The 19,137-nt window shown below is 42.9% G+C and overlaps 2 protein-coding genes across 3 annotated transcripts; both read right to left on the bottom strand.

Moving 5' to 3' along the window:
• Positions 1–3: 3 nt before the first annotated feature.
• On the bottom strand, positions 4–6,290 carry NTAN1 (N-terminal asparagine amidase). Of its 2 annotated transcripts, XM_058816315.1 has the most exons (10): positions 6,093–6,290; positions 4,976–5,078; positions 4,823–4,888; positions 4,200–4,308; positions 3,179–3,252; positions 1,920–1,973; positions 1,408–1,461; positions 801–898; positions 473–586; positions 4–280 (listed from the first exon to the last, which is right to left on the bottom strand). In XM_058816315.1, exons 1-10 carry the CDS (start codon positions 6,171–6,173, stop codon positions 101–103), a joined length of 933 nt encoding a protein of 310 aa, XP_058672298.1. In that variant the 5' UTR covers positions 6,174–6,290; the 3' UTR covers positions 4–100. The 2 variants fall into 2 exon arrangements, with proteins under 2 accessions (XP_058672298.1, XP_058672299.1); XM_058816316.1 differs by lacking the exons at positions 3,179–3,252; positions 4,200–4,308.
• A 1,431-nt stretch (positions 6,291–7,721) lies between these two features.
• RRN3 (RRN3 homolog, RNA polymerase I transcription factor) lies at positions 7,722–19,110 on the bottom strand. Its single transcript, XM_058815716.1, has 18 exons — positions 18,984–19,110; positions 18,751–18,854; positions 18,223–18,279; positions 17,305–17,394; positions 17,084–17,213; positions 16,583–16,642; positions 16,053–16,116; positions 15,512–15,581; positions 14,926–15,024; positions 14,239–14,334; positions 13,668–13,803; positions 12,767–12,897; positions 12,018–12,148; positions 11,051–11,235; positions 10,656–10,764; positions 10,086–10,238; positions 9,785–9,872; positions 7,722–9,380 (listed from the first exon to the last, which is right to left on the bottom strand). The coding sequence occupies exons 2-18, from the start codon at positions 18,841–18,843 to the stop codon at positions 9,222–9,224; spliced, it is 1,851 nt and encodes a 616-aa protein (XP_058671699.1). The 5' UTR covers positions 18,844–18,854; positions 18,984–19,110; the 3' UTR covers positions 7,722–9,221.
• Between the last annotated feature and the right edge of the window lie 27 nt (positions 19,111–19,137).

Below are 19,137 nucleotides of genomic sequence, written 5' to 3'. Positions count from 1 at the left end.
AGGAACATTGGTATTTGTGAGCAGCAATATGCTATTTGCAACAAATTGCTCTTCCTGCAAGTTTTATTTCCTTAAAGCAATTGTGGGGGTGGGTTCCAGGTTAGATTTTGTCAGAGCAAACCTGTTCCCACAACCCTTCTTCATTTTTTTTGTAGATTCGAGGCTTCCTGTCAGGAAACAGGGACCGAGATGGAAATGGGTGTTCTTTCAGAAATGTTAATGTAGATCTAATGTGGGAAACAAAGTGGGGGGGCTCAGCCAGGGGTGACGTGGAAAGGTTCTGAAAAAGAAGATGGGAGCAAGAGCTGCTTGACATTCAGGATACAATGTTCTCATTATCCTGCCCTCTAGAAGGATATTCCCCACCCTCCCAGGGACAGCAGTGCACTGGGAAAAGTTTTGACATACTGTAACACCCCTCTCTCTACTCAGCTAGAAGGCAAAAAACCCCAAAGCAGTTCGTTTCAGGTACCTGTAAAATCTGTGCATCATCTTGTTCCAGCCAGAAATCCACATGTGGGAAAGGCCCCCAGAAATAAGGCCCAATCCGGAGCTGCTCTGTCTTGGCATCGTAGATGTTGGTCAGCTGCAGGAACAGAGGAGGCTGCAGAGGCAGCCAGGGCTGCCCCAGACAGGGAGGGCTCCCCTCAGCCTGGCCCAGCTCAGCCCTGAGTCCCCCCAGCTGCACTGACACCCCAGCTACTCCCACAAACCCAGAGCTACCAAAGGATATTCCCCTCAAACTTTGGATGTCCCATTGTTCCTGACTGGTCTCCCCATCTTCACCATCTCTTACTCACTGGTGCTCCTGTTAAAGTGTGGGCTGAACGCAGATCCTCATCTGGCCCTTTTACTGGGAAGGTTGCAGGGAAAATCTCTGCTGTTTTAACATTCACAGCTGGTAGGGAATAGAGATTAAATATAGTAAGAATTAATTGTTTTGAAGCATTTCTTTACAATGACCATGTACCTAACAAAACTGTGTTGCAGAACTGCAGAACTCATCACACATTTTTATTTCTCAGACCCCAAGCCTGTGACAGGATGTTTCTACTTCATTTCCTTTGGCAGCATTTCAATATTCCAGAGATGAGCGAACTAATTAGAAAAAACACTGAATAATCAAAGAGAAGAAGATTTAATTCTAAGCATAAATTTAGTGCAATAGCTCGATGCTGATAAACTCTTAAGTGCAGTTAAAGGAAAAAATCTGTACTTGCATACAGCTTCTTCATGTGTGCATCTCCCAGCTGTGGCACCACAAGAAAAGCATTTTTGCCTCTGACAGCAGTGTGCAACTTTTAGAGTGAACTTTTCTCATCCATTAAAAGCAGTCCATTTACTATTGGAATCTAAAAAGCAATCCAGTGACCAAAAGAAAATTCAACTCTAATTTAACTAACTCACCTATTCCATAAATTATTGGAAAGTGAATATCTTGTTCTTCTCTGTCATTTAGTTCTGTAATGAAGAAAAAGAAGTCAAACTTGTAGGGCTTTGGATTTTAGTCTGAGCAGCATTTATTTAATTATATGTTATTGGAGAGCAAGAGATCTGATGTTGCACAAGATAGAAAAAGCCAAGGAAAACTAAATGAAATATGGAAAAGAAGGCAGAGGCCAGTAACAACACATGTAGGACTTGCAGCTGTCTCCTAAGAGAACAGCAGCTCCAGCCAACTGCTTCTGCCAGGACAATTTACAGGGAAAAAGCCCTGTTTCTTGGGATATATGTGCCAAAATAACCTAGCCATGATTATGAGTTGGTTGCAGTGCAGCAGCAAAACTGAAAATTACACATCTGTATGCAGGATTTGTGCTGTTCTTTCTGACAGGACAGAGAAAAAGCCATGTCTGAGAAGTTCCCTGCCCTTTTATTTCAGGACATGTACTTCCAAACCCAGGGGAACATTTCCTTACCTGTTACACAGAAAGTTACTAAATGAACTTCCTCTGGCTGGAGGTCGAACGCTCCTGTGATGACAAGGACAGCAAAAATGTCACTGGGGGGAGGCAGGGCACTGCTGTCTGGGGTGAGGGGCACACACTGAACCCCTGCCCCAGGCAGGGCAACACACTGCAAACAGGGCTCTGCACATTTGCTTCAGACTAACAGGAATTTACAGAGACAGGCCATTTGTAACAGCAAAAATCTGCTAAGAAAGTGCTCTGCCACTTATTCCTTCTATGGACACTGGTTTAGCTCTGGCATCACATCAGCTCTGCTCTAGTCCGCTCTACATTTAGCAGGTTATATTTAAATGTTTTTTCCTAAAATGTTACATAGATAGTGAACAAACCCAGTCTTTCATCAACTGTAAATTAGTTCTGCATTTTGCCATTCCAAATACCAAAAATACCCCTCTTTTAAGTTCTGATAGCAATACAGCATCACTGATTCAAATTGTACCTTGATGCATGAAAATCAGAAGGTTCAAGTAAGTTAACCAGAATACTTTGTTCTGCACAGAACTCTCACAATTACACAAAACACCCATCAGGTGCCATAGCCACACAGCTCATCCCAGGGTTTTATTCCTTTTTTGTTTACCCCCTCAAACACCTCCCTCCAGTCCTGACACCTGCCCCATCCCTGCCGCCTCCCCATTCCTGTGGGGCAGAGGCCTCTCCAGAAGTGACAGAGTGACAAAAGCACAACCCAGAGCACTCCCAGGTAATCAGGTACTTTACACTTCCAATTGTGAGTGAAGCACTGCCATCACTCCTCTGGACTATGAATTTTATGTAAGACCTGACATTTTTCATTAGACAATGCCAAACAATAATTAAATTTTACCTCATCACATTAAGGTATGAACTGAACGGCAACTGATGAATCATCCACATGTACAGATTGGGAGAGTGACAACACTTGCCCATGATCCCAAGAAGATGAGCAGGGATCAAAGCCCAGCTGAACTGCACCCAACTCTCCAGAGGCAGCTGTGAGCCAGGGAGCAGTGACAGGACCAGAGCCTGTGCCAGGCACTGGGCATGGGCAAGCCCCAGCAGTCCAGCCCCTCTCCACACCAGTTCTCAGGCAGAGAAAAAGACCCTTCATGTGAATCCACACTTCTTTCCAGTAAATGACTGGGGACTCAGACTGCAAACAAACTCCACCCAAATCCAGCCAGAACTTTTTTTTTTTGGACATGAGAGTGCAAAAAACGTGAACTTACTAAGAAGCTGATTAGTAAGTTTTTGTGATAACTGCCTATCATCATTGAAACCTCCAACTAGGTGCACTTCCAGCCTAACAGAGACGGAATAACAGGAAACAGCAATTAAAAAGACATCTCAAAATGAATAGCTTTACAAAATAATCCCCAGCCCAAACTGCAAAGCAATCATTAGAGAAGCCTCACTGATTACAATCACATGCACCAAGCTGGTTTGCATTACACAGCAAGTTATGATAATTCCATTCTGAAAACTTCAGGGATCACCCAGGAAGGAGCACAGCAACAAGCTTGAAGAGGCATTAAGTACATGCAATTCTCTCCCAGGAGTATCTCTGGCACGTCTGGTTTGGACTGAACTTTGTAACCATCTTTCAGTTAATTAAACTTGAAGATTTTTGATCCCATGACCTCCTCACAACTATTCTGGACCATGCAGCAGGGTTCTTCTCTAAGCAGTGTCTATGTAAAGTCCTTACAAATCATGAATCTAAGTTCACAAGCTAGCTTTTGTTCTTACCAAACTACAGGGGCAAAACCCTCCATATCCAGAAAGAAACTTGGCTGCTAAATTCTGTTTCAGAGCTTTTTACCCACTGTCCTATCCTCCACACCATTTTTTTTTTAATGTGGACTTACAAAATTCCCTGATAGATTATCAGATGCTGAAAAGAATTTACAAACACTCTGAAGGGAAAAATATAATATGAACCAAAAACCAGTTATATGGAAAATTTTGCAAATCTGGAACAAAGTTAAATGGGAAACAATAAACACAAACCTCACGGTGGCATTTTACAGAGACACTCTTCAGAACAGAACCGTGCTTTAAATGACTGCTAAAAATACCCCCAAAATCATCACCAAGGAAGTGATTATCACTTTGCATGCGGCTGCTGATCAAGAGGTGTTTCCTGCACAATTCCCTGGCCTGAACCCAGCACAATCCCCTCCCAAATTCCCTCCACACCAGCTGCAGCAACCCTTGAGAGCAGCAGAACAGCAAGGGAGCAGAGCTGACCTGCCACAGCCCGTGGAGCTGGAGAAGGACTTCACTGAGCTCATGATGAGCGACACCTCGGCCTCGGTGTCCGAGCCGTCACAGTGGGTCAGGCACGTGGCTCCGCTGCCTGGGGAGGGCACACGACAATGGGGACTCGGTGACAGCACACGACGGGAACCCGGTGACAGTGCCACCAACCGGGGCAGTCCCAGGGATGTGACTGGGGCGAGGCACCACCCTCTGCAGGGGCCCTTACAAAACCAGCACAGCTCCGGCACGGGCACGTCTTAGCGGGCAACATCTCTAATGCCAGAAATCCAGGCACAAAAATTCCACTAATTCTACCCCTGAAACACCCAAACCCTGCTCTGCCAGACTGCTGGACACAGCCCAGGGCTGAAATGCCCCTGGCCACAGGAGCAGAGCAAGTTAAAATCTGCTCAGGGAGTGAGGAGAGCACAGAACCTCTCACACTGAACACACCAACTCTGAGTGAGTCTTTAGTTAACACATGATGTCACTTTTGGAAATTCAGGTTTGTAGTAATGTAACTGCAGTCTATTATATTAATGCCACATAAACCAGCACTAATTCCTTATTTCAGGGGTACAGGCTTTGCTCTGAAGGTCCTCTAGAGATACCTGTGTGTCGGAGCACAACTATGTGGCAGGTAGTGGCATCATCTGATCCAAGAATGGAAACAGAACCTATTTTAAAGGAGGAAAACACTGTAAGAACTCAGCTCTCACAATCACTGCTTCAATACAAGTAGAAATGTTTATGTTCCTACACACCATCTTTAGGGGTAGTCACTGCAAACTCTCTCTGCTGAACATAGAGAAGGCCTTTGGGTTCCACGATCTGAGCTGGCTGACTTCTCAGAAGTTTTGCCTTTTCCTAAAAATAAATGATAACAAATACTACAAATGATAACAGATACTACAGTGGCTGAATTCTCAGGTGTATCCATTACTTCACAGAAACATCACCACTGAAAAGCAAAGGGACCCAGCTCAGAGAGAAACGCATGTGTTTTGTATTATTACAGAGTATTGTGAATTTTCTGTGTTTTGTATTACAGAGTATTCTGAATTTTTTAAGTTTTATGCTTTCCTAACAGTGACCAAGTTAATAGTTAAATCTCATCATTCCAGAGAGTTACAAAACACCTTTCCCCTGTTACATGGACCATAACATGGAGGCACAATAAACAGCTTTTGAACTGGAAAAAGATTACATTAGATAATACCAGAACCGATCTTGGAAGTTTAATCAGAACAGGAAACTTGAAATACAGAAGTTTCAGTCTTCTGCTGCCATATTTCAGAACATTTATTTTGCACTTATCAAAACACTGTTGTTTATTAGCTTGATTGGTGTGTGGAAAACGTGGGTTCCTGGGCTAAGACTACTGCAGTGCTTCCTCACAGAGCTGCTGAGGACAAAGTGAATTTCCATTCTGGGCTCAAAAAACACTTCACAGCTTTATCAAATTTGCCCTGGTTTTCTGCATAATCTCAGGGTCTGTAAAGAAACACCTTCTGATGGGAAACAGCTCCCCAAGCAGCTCTGCTCACAGTCCTGGCTCGCACTCGCCGTTAGGATTACAACATTTACACCCTGGCAGCAAGGTCAGCACCTTCCTCACAGTGCCCACCTTCCTTTTAATCGCCAGTTTTTGTCATTTCACGCAGAAAGCGCCCGCCCAGCCCCGCGGGGCACCCGCACCGGCACGGCTGAGCCCCTCCGCTGACACCGATTTATTTATTTTCCATCACCCCGCGGCTCTCCGCTGTCAGAGCGCGGGGAACGCGCGGGGTCGGGGGCGGGGCCGCCCCTGCCCTGCTCCGCCACCCGCCCCGCCGGCCGCGACCGCGGCTCCCCCCGGGGGCCCCTTCCCGCTCCCCTCACCTCGAGGTGCGGGTGGGCGCGGATCATGTCTCCCGTGGGCCGGGCCAGGTCCACCCGCGCTCCGTTAACCAGCAGCGGCATCTCGGCGAGCGGCGGGCCCGGGCCCGGAGGCGGCTCCGCGCTCCCTCCGCAGGCCGCGCCGGGCCGGGCCGGGCGGAGCCGCGCGGGGCGCCGGGAAAGCGCGGCCGCCGCTCCGCCCGCGGCACCGCCCGCGGCTGGGCCCGGGCACCGCGGAACCGCCCTGGAGCTTGGCTGGGCCCGCCCCGGGCATCCCGGAACCGCCCCAGGGCTGAGGCCGCCCCGGGCACCGCGGGACCGCCCCGGGGCTGGGCCCGGCACGGCCCGGCGGGATAGCCCCGGGGCTGACGGAAACGAGCCCGGCCTCGGCGGCTCCGCCTGACGACTTTAACACGGTTACCCTGAAGAGATTTCCCGGCCGCTGCGGGGCATCCTTATGTTGTGGTATGAAATAATAACAGTTATAAAGCCACAAATTTACAAATCGCTGAATTATTGAGGTTGGAAAACTCCTTTGAGATCATGGAATCCAACCTCTATCGGAACACCACTGTGTCACTATACCATGGCACTGAGGACCGCGTCCAATCTGTCATTAAATTCCTCCAGGGACGGTGACTCCACCATCCAATGGACAGCCCATTCCAATGTCTCATTCCACCCTCTCTGTGAAGAAAACATTCTCAACGTCCAACACAAACCTCCCCCGGCACAGTTTAAGGTTACATCCCCTTGTTCTACCACTGGATGTCTGGGAGAAGAGGCCAATCCCCACACCACCATCCTCTGGCCCAGCTGGATTTTCAGACAATCCCAAAGAAAACCGTTTTTCCTCAAAGATCAGGGTTTGTTTCCTTCAGTTTTCTGTGGAAGATACTATGAGGAATAACAATGGTAGCAGCAGAGTTAATTCACCGTGCAGGGAATGTGGACCTGGCCACAGTGCAGCGACAGTAACTGCCCAGGACCCCAGCTCAGCCTTTCCATCCAATTTCACAGAAATAAACTGTCCCTGGAAGTGTTCCAGGCCCGGCTGCACTGGACTCTGAGCAAACTGGTCTGGTAGAAGTGACCCTCACAGTGACAGGGTGGTTGGAACTAGGTGATCTTTAAAGTCCCTTCCAACCTAGGCTACTCTATGACTTTATGATTCTATAGTAGACTGCTTTCTTCAACAGATACATTGCATTTCTCATGTGAGACAAAATTGCACCTCAGGATGAGCATTCCTCTCACAGCTGCTGGTATTTACAAAGTCTCTTCAGCAAAGCACCAGCACCTGCCAGCACACCTGCCTGCCATTACATGGAGAAAACCAGAGCTGTCACAGCAAAGGTGAAACACACTCCAGAAACACTTAAAACTGTGTAACTTGAGTACAGACTGTTCAATGTCTGCACATTACACTTACTGGTTTTTTGTTTTGTTTTTCATGATATGTGGAAGCTCCTGAATCACATATCTAGTATTACAACTGGGCAAGTTTTCCGCACCCTCATTTTGGAAGTAGTGTCTGAAAGTGTTGTGATGTGAAAGGCATCTTTCAAACATTCAAAGGATGTTTTCCCTGCTGTTGATCTGAGGGTACTTCTGTGCCAGGAGAAAATGCAATTATTTCAGATGGAAATCTATTGTTTATTACTCAGGACTGACAATAAAGAGGACTACAATTAAAACCAAAACTTCTCAGTTTATACAATTTTGCAGTGTCATCTCCAAACTCATTTCTGCAATCTGTCAGAATGAACACCCCAACTTTGAGAAGTCAGGCTCCAGAGAGGGCACCTCAGTTACATACAGACATACAGGTTTTCTCAAGGATGTTAAGAACTGCACTCTTTGCATCAAACTTTATTGGCTCCAAATAAAAATGTTTTGAAAGCCTCAAAGTTCTAAAGAAGGGCAACTGGAGTTTAGTCTTAAATACATAAAATTTCCAACCAAATGTTATACGAGTAACATTTATTTTTTCCAATTGTTTATATTCTTACTCAAATCTAAAAGCCAGCAACCATGAAAAGAAGACAAGAAACCTCTGTAGAGAAACTCTACACTGACAGACACATGGACAACACAAGGACAAGGACACCACTGACACCATCATGTCCTTTCCATAAGGGAAGATTTTTTTTTCTATTTTCAGCATTCGCATATAAACTTCAAATCTGGCAAATAAATACCTGTCTTGGAGTGCTTCACAAGCACCCCAAAGAAAACTATCTACAAATAATACATTCAGCTACTCCCTCATTTTCAACACTTCCAACAGCCACCACTTTCACATGTCTGACCTTTCCTGGCTGGGAAAGGTGTGTGTCAGCTACAGATTTCAGGAGGGATAGTGTTTGTGTCTGAGCACACTTCCCACTAGCAAGTGGCTTCACCAAGCATGGTTCTACTAAGTAAAAGCTGAAGAGATGTGTGTGGAAGAACCACTGCCAGACTGGATTCATGCCCTGCCTACTGAGGGGTCTCCTGGTTTAGGGCATATTTAAGAGGAAATTTCCAAAGAGATCCCTCTAGAAAGCAGCTTCAAGCAATGTGGCTACTGACTGCTTTATCCCAGTACAGAGTAAGTGAAACCCAATTAAATCAGGACAGGTTTTTTCTTTCCACTTTCTCAAGCCTCACATTGGGTGCCAAAAAATGGCACCTTAGGACAAGAGATTACACCATTACTATGAAACCAGCTCCAAAAGAGTCATCAGAGTTGGAACACTGACAGTGGAATTCTGGCCCCCACAGAAATCTGCAGGAAGAAACACCAGAATTTCACCCCTGATACATAAAACCTTGTAGAGAAACATTAGTAAAAGAAGTTTTGAAGAGTTGGAAAAAACTATGAAAAAAAATCCTTCTAAGTCATAAAAACCATTTCAATGTGAAATTTGTAAAATATCACCCTATTTATTCTCTAAGCTTTTCTAGCAACATATAGCTTTACTTAAACATATCTGTAGAAATCTGATGACTAAGAAACAGTAATTTTTCTTGAATGTAGTTACTTAAAACATTTGCCAGTTTGGAAAGTTGAGCTCAAGTCTCTTTCCAGAGCAAAACATTGCACATAATTTTCAACCTCTTCCACACTTTCCCTTCTGATTGCCCATGTCACAGTGGGTATGGCACGTAACAGTCTGCAGGGGAGCCAATGCTGCTCACAGGGCTCCGTGTGTTGGACTCATAAGAATGTGGTGCAATTTCCACCACACCATCATTCTGAGGAGTTTCTCCTTTCAAAAAGTCATCGTCTTCATCTTCAGAAGTACCCTGCAAAAATGTAAAAGGATCAGTGAGAATAGGAAGATACTGTCAAATCTTAATAGAGACCTGGATTTACACTGTGACTGCCACAACCACTTGGAAAGGTAAGAGAATTAGATGTAATCTGATTATGAAATATGGGAACTGAATGACATCTACAGGGTGGATTTCCCACTGACATCATCATGTCCATTTTCTGAGCACATTCAAAAAGCTTTCAGATGGCTTCTGTGCTGCAGGAGAGGGAAAAGTGCTCCCAAGGCAAGAATGGATCAATTCCTAAAGCTTCCAAATTTCAGTCTCAGTTTCCCCTAAATGTATAATGTACTCTTACCTACTTTAAAAAAATATTCTGCAATAAAAGCAGCTGATAGCTAAACTTGTTTGGATCAGGTAATCAGGAAGACTACCTTTTTAATGGGTTTCTTCAGATCCTCAAGATCTTCAGCACTCAGCTCTTCCCAGAACTGATACATAGGATCAATGGTCTTCTTTGATCTGAGAGAGGAAACAAAGCACAGAATGAGTTATTGTATTCACAGCAGGGGCACATTTTAATTTAAACCTTTGACAATCTGGTTAAAATGCAGAATATGAAAGGTACAAAGGATCAGGGAGGAAAGTGAATGGCAGAAACACTGACAGTTTGCTACAGGCTGTATTCATTATTAACTAGAAGGCACAAAGGAGTTGTTCACTTTCCAGTTCTACCTTTTGAGTATGTAGGGGTCAAAGGGGAAGAAGCTGTCGAGGGGGTTGGTGCAGGTCTGCACAAGGTCGCCCCCGGTGCCGCTCCGCACCACGGGGATGAACTGCCTGTTGTTCCTCTCAATAATGGTGTAGCAGAACACCAGCTGGTATTTCCTTTAAAAAAGGGAATAAAGGAAAGATAAGCATTCCAGCACACCCAAAGCAAGATTTTCAGATGGATGGTATGAAAACACAAAGTTATTTTTTAAGAAATATCACTTATATCTTCCATTTTTCCAGCTGATATTAGGAGTTTGCAAGATAGTCACGAGGTAAGGGGTCTGTTCTCTTCCTCTAAACCCCTATAAACTTTATTCCAAGTACAACCACACTGGCTCCAACACAGAGCAATCCATGTCATAGGACTGCAGGATTCCACTGAAATTCACCTATCAATAAACTTATCCCTAACCAATATGGGCAGTATTATGTCTCAGTTAATATTCAAGACACTGCCTAACAAAACCCTATGCTGGTTTTAGATACACACAAAACCTGTACCAAGCTTTACTGAAGTAAATGAGCAGGTACCTGGTAATGGCAGCAAACAAGTTGACAACAGAAGGGATACAAATCTTCAGGGGGTTTAGCTGACACATGACAATGCGCTCAAAGTTCAAACTCTGCAGATATGACAGACCTTCAAAACAAGAACAATTAGCAAATATAAATTAGATGTCATATAAACTGAACTTAATTGCTAAGAATTTCCAGTGTGACATGCCTGCACTCTGCACATCACCACAGAAGCACATCCTGGGGCACCCTCACAGTAGAGGTCTGACCCCAACATGTGTACAAACCATCTCATCTTATTTAGAGCACAACGACATAAACTTGCCATCAGACACTTGACTGAATTTACCACTATAAAACACAGTAACAGTAAAACTTCTAATGAATCCTTTCAAACGTAATATGCTCACCTTTCCTTAAACTTCCATCCAGAAGTTGTTTGTGACGGAAAATAAGTGTATAGAACACTGCCTGACACGTGGAATAGAATGGCCCATGGAGAGCTACATCACAGTAGGCATTAGCTCCTTTATCCTGATTGTCAATGTATTTATGCAGCCAGTTCACCAGAAGATCCAGACATGCTTTTACTGTACTGTAGTGCAGGGAGAAAAAAGAAGTGTAAAAATAACACCTGAAATGGTGTAGAAAAGATGTTCAACAAATACTCAAGAATCTCAGTGGTTATAAGAACATCAGTAAGAAAATCTCTTTGTAAAGGAATGATTCTGTTACAAGCTTTCTCTTTCATCTCAGCATAAAATGAATCAATCAGCACTGAAAACCCCAAACAGTGAAAGGACAGGATGCCAGAATAGATGAATCCATGAACACACAGTAAACAACCAGAATCCTTGGTTACAGGTAATACAGAGCAATGCCTCCCATGTCCACCAGGTAATTCCAATATCCAACTAACTCCCATGTTAAAGTCACCACACCCACCCTGAACAGCACAAAAATATAGCATGTGTACATAAAAAGGAAGATATTTTAACCATTCTCTATCAAAATAGTAGAACAAATGACCTCCCTGTTCCAAAGCCTGCAACAAATTGCCAAACACTGGGTACTGAAAACATCAGATACTGGGAATCCATGACTGCCTGAAGTCAGCACAACCTACCCCTGCTCAGCACTTCTTGGTTAGTGAAGCCCTAAACAGCAAGCCATGAAGCTCAGCAATCATGAGTCTGCATCCTGCATGTGTTTTCCTGGAAGCTTCAAGACAATACTGAACCAGTATTGTTGAAGGGACAAACAAGACCCTTGATTCAGGCTTACTGACAAAGCAGTGGGAATAGAACACCAATTCTCTACTTAAGCTCCACAATAACATGAATTGTTTGGTTCTGCTCATGTATGAAAACAACTTACATAATGGGAATAAATTTAGCTCTTGCCAAGAAGCTGCCAATATAACTCCCAGCAGTCTGCCTGATTACTGAAGGATTGTTTGGATCCTGCAGTTTCTTCCAAAGATGGTCTAAAAATGCTTCAGCCAACCCCTGGAAAAAAAGATACACAGACATTGTGAGATGACACTGTTTAATCAAGAGATTCCTAATACTTAATTCCCATAATCTCCACAACCAAACCACGACAAAAATCTACCTATAACTGCAGTAAATAACCACACCTACACATGATGGAAGAGCACTCACTTCTGTGTCTTTTTCTATACTCAGTTGTAAAAGAAAGAACAGTTTGTTGACAGAGATGGGATAATGGAGGGGTGGGGGAACAACTAACAGCAGACACCATTTTCAAATCAAAGAGCTAACAGACAGCATCTCTGCAATAGTTTTGGGATGCTGAAGAAATTTGCATCCCGTGTGCTGGGTGCAAGAGTCCAACTGATTTTGTCAAAGAGATCGGTTTTAACCAAGTTTGTTCCTTCACACTTGCTAAGATTCCATCTGTAAGTGGTTTATGAACAACATGGGAAGAGCAGCCATAAAGAAAAAGAAAGGAGTAACACAGAAGGAAAAGAAAGTGAAGATACTGATGTACTTGCTACCTTCAGAGTAGAATTACAGCAGAGAAAACTGTTTTGCAAAAAAAATCCAAAACAAAGATGCAGAAATGACAGAGGACACTGCATTTTAAAACCAGTTTTTACTCACCAATTTAAAGCTACAGATGTAAAACATGAAATACTGTACATGACATGAAGCATGGGTTGGTAAAATGAGCTTGTCAAAAACAGAAACCAGATCCCGATACAAATCCTTTGTGTTGTTGATGTCCAGCTTGCCTACACAACAAAGAAACAGAAGAAAATGAGCCATTTCAGGGTTTTTTCCTGCCCTCATGCTGCAGAAGTGGTATTTATATCTTTCTACACCAGTAAGAATATGTAAAGAAAAACTGTCAGCCTGACTTCTCAGTTTATCTGACATCTAAAAATCCAAGTGTACAATTCTACTGCTTTCTAAGGTGGTGTAAATGAAGAATCTCTCTGTGTGAGTGTGCACATATATAAAGCTGCTAGACATGCAAACTTTGCAATAATGTGTTAGCTTAGAAGAGCAAGGAAAAAAACCCACAAATAAATCACCTGACTTATGTGAAGAAGATACAGCATAATGGTTTCTAAATACATAAATCTGAAGAATTCAAAGCCTTAGTACATAACACTGAAAGGTATTTCTTTATTCTTCTCTCTTCTGCAACAAAGGCAATTGATTAATGTGTCTGGTTGTTCTGATCTACTTCCAAATCTTGTGATGTTGAAAGGATCCATAATTCTAACACTCAAGTAGAGCAAATGATAAAAACATTTATACCCTACTACAGTTTGGATACAGTATCATGTTAATGGAATCAGAATGTCTCCAAGTGAAAACTAAACCTCTGAAGTCCTCACTGTACCTCTCCCAGCACTGGGCAGAGGCAGGAAATGTGAACTACAGCCTGCTAATGGCACAGTTCTGCTTTATCTCACAGTACAGTGAGAGAGAACTCCTCTTATGTGTTTACTTGTTAGCAAAACAACAAACTTGTTTAGAGAGCAAGTGTTCTCACCATCCACATGGCAAACATCTCTGATGTATGAGAATAGGATGGTCATCAGGATGTCCAGGCGCTCTGCAAGAGGATGGGCCATTCTCTCAATGTTGGGAGAGACAGCTTTGTTTCCTTTTCTGTCTTCATCTTCCTCCTGGTAGATAAAATGGCACATGCAGCTTTTAAATACACAAATCGCAGAGACAGCAATTACAGGAAAAGTCAAGCTAAATTTATCTTTCAGCAATATGCTAAATTTCATCTTTTTTTTAACAAGCAGTATCTCATTATACAGTATAAGTAAATTTTTGCACACTAAGCCAAGTATCATGAATTCTTTAACTAGCTTTATTGCACAGCTGCTTGTGTTTTTCCATAATGAAATTGATTTGCTGGATGTAGCACTGGGTGTTTACATGAATAAAACCAATACCTGAGAACACATTAATCATTTGTTGGCTGTTCAGGTTTCAAGAGCAGTGTGCAGTGCAGTAACAACAAAGTAATAATGAATTTCTACACTTAGTTCATTGCCACTTCAGAAGTGATAATTTTACAAAAAAAAATTTAACAGAACAAGATAACCAACCATGTCAAAAAGTCCCTCCTCTGTAGATTTTTCCTCACTAGCACAGTTATTGGCAGTTTCTTCAGCATCTTCAATATCTTGCTGTGGAGTGCTAACCTACAGATCCAAACAAGAAATAATTTCTATAAAACCATGACAATAATAGGAAATCAGGTATGTTATTGTTTATATAAAATACATGACCACATGAGTAAGTTCTTTACTAGATTCTGTCCTGAACTAAATAAACATTTTAAAAAGGAATGATGTGCCATACACAAATGAACACTCCAAACTTTCTGAAACTTTACCTCCCCAGCATCTGCTCTGCCCAGATTGTTACACAGTGAGGCAAAAAGCCATGATCATTTACAGTGACCCTGCCTTATTTTAGGACTTTTTACTTCAAAGAGATGACAAAACCAATCAAGCACACAAAGGGAAGCACATTCACATTAGCACTGATCACCACAAGACAGTTATTTGGATTCCAGCAGAGACTCCAGGCAGGGTGTAACAGCACACACCATACAGTTACCCTCAGCTGTGGGAACATCTTTATCCTGGGAATGAAGTGTAAATTTGGGTGGGTTTATACCCATGATCACAAGGGCATTTTTTGTAGTCTAAAAATGAAACATATTTCATTTCCTACTCTGTGTATTTTAATGCCAACCTTCCATAAAAGATAACACAGAATAAACTTACATCCAACTTCAGCAGCTTTTCAATAATAAGCTCCAGAATCTGAAGCCTCAGAGTTGGGAGATACACAGTAACTCGCAGCAGGTTATGGACATAACATTCCTATAACACAAAATTAATTGGTATCAATAATAGCGTTAACAGAAAGTCACACTTCTGCACAGGACTTCTAGAAAACAAGTTTCTTAATTTGTTACCTAAAGACCCAGAAATAGGTTTAAACAGATTGTGCTCAATCAAGAGTAAGTTAATGTATAAACTAACAAACAAGACAACCTGAGACTCCTCATCAAGGAGGTCCATGGTGTGCATTGATTAAGAAAACAATCCAGTGAAAAAAATATGTGGTGATGTTATTAAAGATGAGCACAATGCTTGTGCACAAGGAACTCAGAATGCTTGGACAGCCTTACACTGAACAGACACGACCCCATACATGGTTATTATATATAACATATATAATCATATATATAACAATTCTTGAAAAATCTGCAGAGACTGCCATCAAATCAGTTGTAATACTATACAGAACATTTATACATTTAGATAAAGAGATGAACAAATCAACAAAAATAATCATAGCTCTTACCAGGGTTCTTTCTGATTTATTAATGAAAGGAAAGAATTCCACAAGTATCGGCATGAGAAACTGTGGTGTCCTATAAATAATTAAAAACCAAAAATCAGACCTAAAAGTTATAGGTTGGCAAATATTGAACTCCAGCACTCTAAAGATGTACTGGAACAAGCTTATTTCAAAGGAACTTTATTTTAAGGCAAGCAATTGTATAAAATGTGGTTTGGCAAGGATCATGGGACAGATAATAAGTGGCAAATTTCTACAATGCACTTGTTAGAAGCCACCTCAAATATCACTATAGAATATAGAATACAGAGCCACTATCAACACTTCTCCTACTTCCCATTTCTGTTAACAGGATTTTCAGCTGCTGATGCCTGACAGAAACTTCATAATGTTTGTATAAAGCATTCTACCAGCTAGTGAATACTGGGAAAAATCATGCAATGAAATGAAGTGCTATACTTCCAATTAAGAGGAAAAAACCCAAGCTCCCAAGCTTGAAATCTGCAAGGGAAGGGCACACAATCCCAAGGGATTCTGTACTTACGAAGGAACATATCTGGCAACAGTTTGCAATGCTCTGTGGCAAGTATCAAAGTTTGCAGAAATGTCTAGAGAAAGAAAAAAGAATTCTTATGCACTTGGTTACAGAAAACTAAATCAGGAACCAGTAAAAACGGTTCATATCAACTACACAATGGAATGATTCCCTAGGAAACTGCATTTGCCAAAATATTCTTTTGCAAGGGTGTATCTTGAGGTAAATAAAATAGAAACCAAACAGCTCCTAACTTTTCTGTGGCTTTGAAAGAATCAAGGCTAGGAATGTTTCCCTATGCATTCTATTCCTACAGATAATAGTTCACCAAGAGGAATGGTTTCAAAGTAATAAGGAGTGGGTCAGCACACCATTGATTTGAGTACAAGAAAGTCTGTGACTTGGGAATTTAAGGATGTTTCTTCGTGGTTTACTTGAACTCAGCTCAATTAATTTTGTAAAAAAGGAGCAACACGCACTAGATACTTTTTTAGTAAAGGCACTACAGTAGCACATATATCTATATCCTTTATACTCACTTTCATCATCATCATCAGAATCTGAAATATCCACATCATCTTCTCTGATGGTTATTCGAGCTAGCAAAAAAATGAGATTATATCAAAATTGTATAAATCTTATAGGTAACAAATTCAATAGCAAACACACTGAATAACAATCTCCACCAGGACTAAAACATCAAAATTAGCCACAAGACTTTCTTAAAGACTGTTTTATTTACAGAACCATGAGGTTCTTCAGAACATCTAACATGATCCTCACACTTCAGCTTTTGGGTTTTTAGTAGTAAAAATATTATACAGTTCATTCATTTCCAAGACATCTTCAGAACAGGATCTGTATTAGCACCTAGAATATGTCTTCTAAAATCTAGGTACATAAAACTGTCTGTATGACAATCAACGTGAAAAAACTCAATAATCCAATAATTAATTGTGTTATGGGCTGTATTTATACAGAACTTCTCTATCAGGGATGTTGATGGGCAAACAAAACTGAGTAAGAGAGCAGTAACTTACGGGGCACAAACTGTGCCACGATCATCCGGAGGCAGGGCCTGAGATGGACAGTTTGTGCTGACACAAGGTTGCCAAGAAAACCCAGATATTCTTCCACCACCTCTCGGCTCCTTCTCAACCATGGCAGCTTCTAAAAGTAAGCAAAGATCAAGACGTCAAAGAAGGATGTTTTGAGTACTAAACTCTTAATCTTTCCATGTAGCAAACAAACAGATACTTACCAGCAAAATGTTGACCAGTTGTCCAAGCTCTTTGGTCAAATATGCAACAGAAGCTCGAAATTCATGCAGCCAATTAATGATCTGGGCATCCTTAGAATAAGCAGAAAAAGTAGGTAACTATTTCAATAAACAGTACTACCTAGTAGCAGAAAATAGCAAAACCCTTAGAAGTCAAAGATTAAGACTAAATAGAAATTGTTTTCACACTTAACATGAAAGGAACTTCAGTTTGTGCCCTCACCAATGGAAGGTCTTGAATGCAGAATACATTCATGCCAACTCCTAAACCAACAGCCTGCCATGAAGGCTTCAGTCATACTGAATAAGGCATGAAAGCTCCCTCACACAGAACTTAAAACAAATAGTATTCCATCATAATTTTCTTTTCTCTTTTGCTGTAGTTTAAGCAGAAGGGACAATCAAGTCTTGAAACAGCAAATGTGGCAGGTACTTGTAGCTATACAGAAGAGCTGTGAAACAATACTTCTGGGTATAACTACTAAATGCATATGTATGTTACTGCCTAATGAAACCAGATTTAGGGAGAACAGAGGGTAAAATTCAATGCAACTTTAATGCTATGAAAGTCAGAAACCACAGTCTGATCTACAGAAGTGTCTCTATAATCAAGCATCAGTGACCTAAAAAGATGGTATCTGGAACAAAGACAGACTCAAAGGGTAGAGCAGAGTCACTAAGCATGAGACACCATTTATAAAGATCCTGCATATACAGATATGTATAAATAGACCTTTTTCTCCCCATTTAGGGTTTTTATTCTGATGGTTTCTGCAAAGAAAAAAAGCTGTTAAATACAATTTAAAACAAAGGATTAGTGTAAGACCAGAATTACTTGTCTGGTGATTACACTCAGACACGAACTTTAAATCATCAGACCCCTGACTATCAAAGTCTTACCTTTATGTCTGGATCTGACAGCTGATGTTTTAACAACTCAAAATCTGTGGTGTCACCCTAGCAGGGGAAACAAAAATAAACAAATTACCTTCTTTTTTTTTTTCCTTCAGTAAAAACTACCAATTTCATCAATGTATCTGAGCAACCAAGTACTGAACAGGTACATCAAGAATGCAAGACAGCCAGCTCAGGAAAGCTGAAGCAGCAGTAACAGGGTGTTGTCCAGAAGACAAACGAGGCTGCTGGCTCATGTTCAGCTGCTCTCCTACAGACACAGCTGGATCCCGGGCACACTTAGCATAAGCCAGGCTTTACACGCACCCGGCCGTTCAGGTTGACTCACGGGGGAAATCTTTTCGCTCGCACAGCAATACCGCCTGGCACAAGCCTACCACGCTCAGCCACCCTCAATTGTTTCCCCCAAGCCTTCAGGCATGGTCCCGCCTAAGGCCAAACGAGGCTTCCCACGGAACGACCCCAGGAACAGCAGCCCGGACGCGGCGCAGCGCCCCGAGAAGCCGCAGTCACCTTTTCGTACTTAAGCAGGATCTCGGTCAGGGTCCCCCCGAACCGCACCGTCTTCCTGGGCGGGGAGCTGATGAACTCGTCCGCTCCCAGCATGGTCACGGCGCCTGCGGGGAGGGGAAGCCGCGTGAGCACCGCTCGGAGGCCCGGGGCGCCTCTCGGGCCCCTCCTCGGCAGGGAGAGCGCGGGAGCCGCTGCCCCCCTCCCGAGGATCCCCCCCCGCCGCCCCCTCTTGCCTTGCGGCGGCGGCCGCGCCCCCGCTACCGGGGCCAGCGGCGCCTCGCCCCGCGCCCGGCGCGTCCCGGCTGCCCGCGCCGCCACATGTCGCTCCGGCGGAAACTGCGCGGCCGGGCGGAAACCGCGCCGGGCGGCACCGCCCCTCGCACCGCC

Source organism: Ammospiza caudacuta, chromosome 17, assembly GCF_027887145.1.
Source record: "Ammospiza caudacuta isolate bAmmCau1 chromosome 17, bAmmCau1.pri, whole genome shotgun sequence".
NCBI classification, from domain to species: Eukaryota; Metazoa; Chordata; class Aves; order Passeriformes; family Passerellidae; genus Ammospiza; species Ammospiza caudacuta.
The sequence above is the reverse complement of the archived record's forward strand: the minus strand, read 5'-3'. Positions and strand labels throughout refer to the sequence as shown.

Bases quoted from the DNA above. Each gene is read 5' to 3' on its own strand.
- RRN3 (XM_058815716.1), bottom strand. From the start codon at position 18,843: ATGCTGGGAGCGGACGAGTTCATCAGCTCCCCGCCCAGGAAGACGGTG. The intron at 10,765-11,050 runs GTGAGCATATTA...CTTGTTTTGAAG, and splicing joins GGATGGAAGTTTAAGGAAAG to GTCTGTCATATCTGCAGAGT. The intron at 9,873-10,085 runs GTAGAACTGGAA...TTCCTCTCTCAG, and splicing joins GACCCCTACATACTCAAAAG to ATCAAAGAAGACCATTGATC.
- NTAN1 (XM_058816315.1), bottom strand. From the start codon at position 6,173: ATGCCGCTGCTGGTTAACGGAGCGCGGGTGGACCTGGCCCGGCCCACG. The intron at 1,462-1,919 runs GTAAGGAAATGT...TCTTCATTACAG, and splicing joins AGTAACTTTCTGTGTAACAG to AACTAAATGACAGAGAAGAA. The intron at 899-1,407 runs GTGAGTTAGTTA...ATTCCCTACCAG, and splicing joins TCCAATAATTTATGGAATAG to CTGTGAATGTTAAAACAGCA.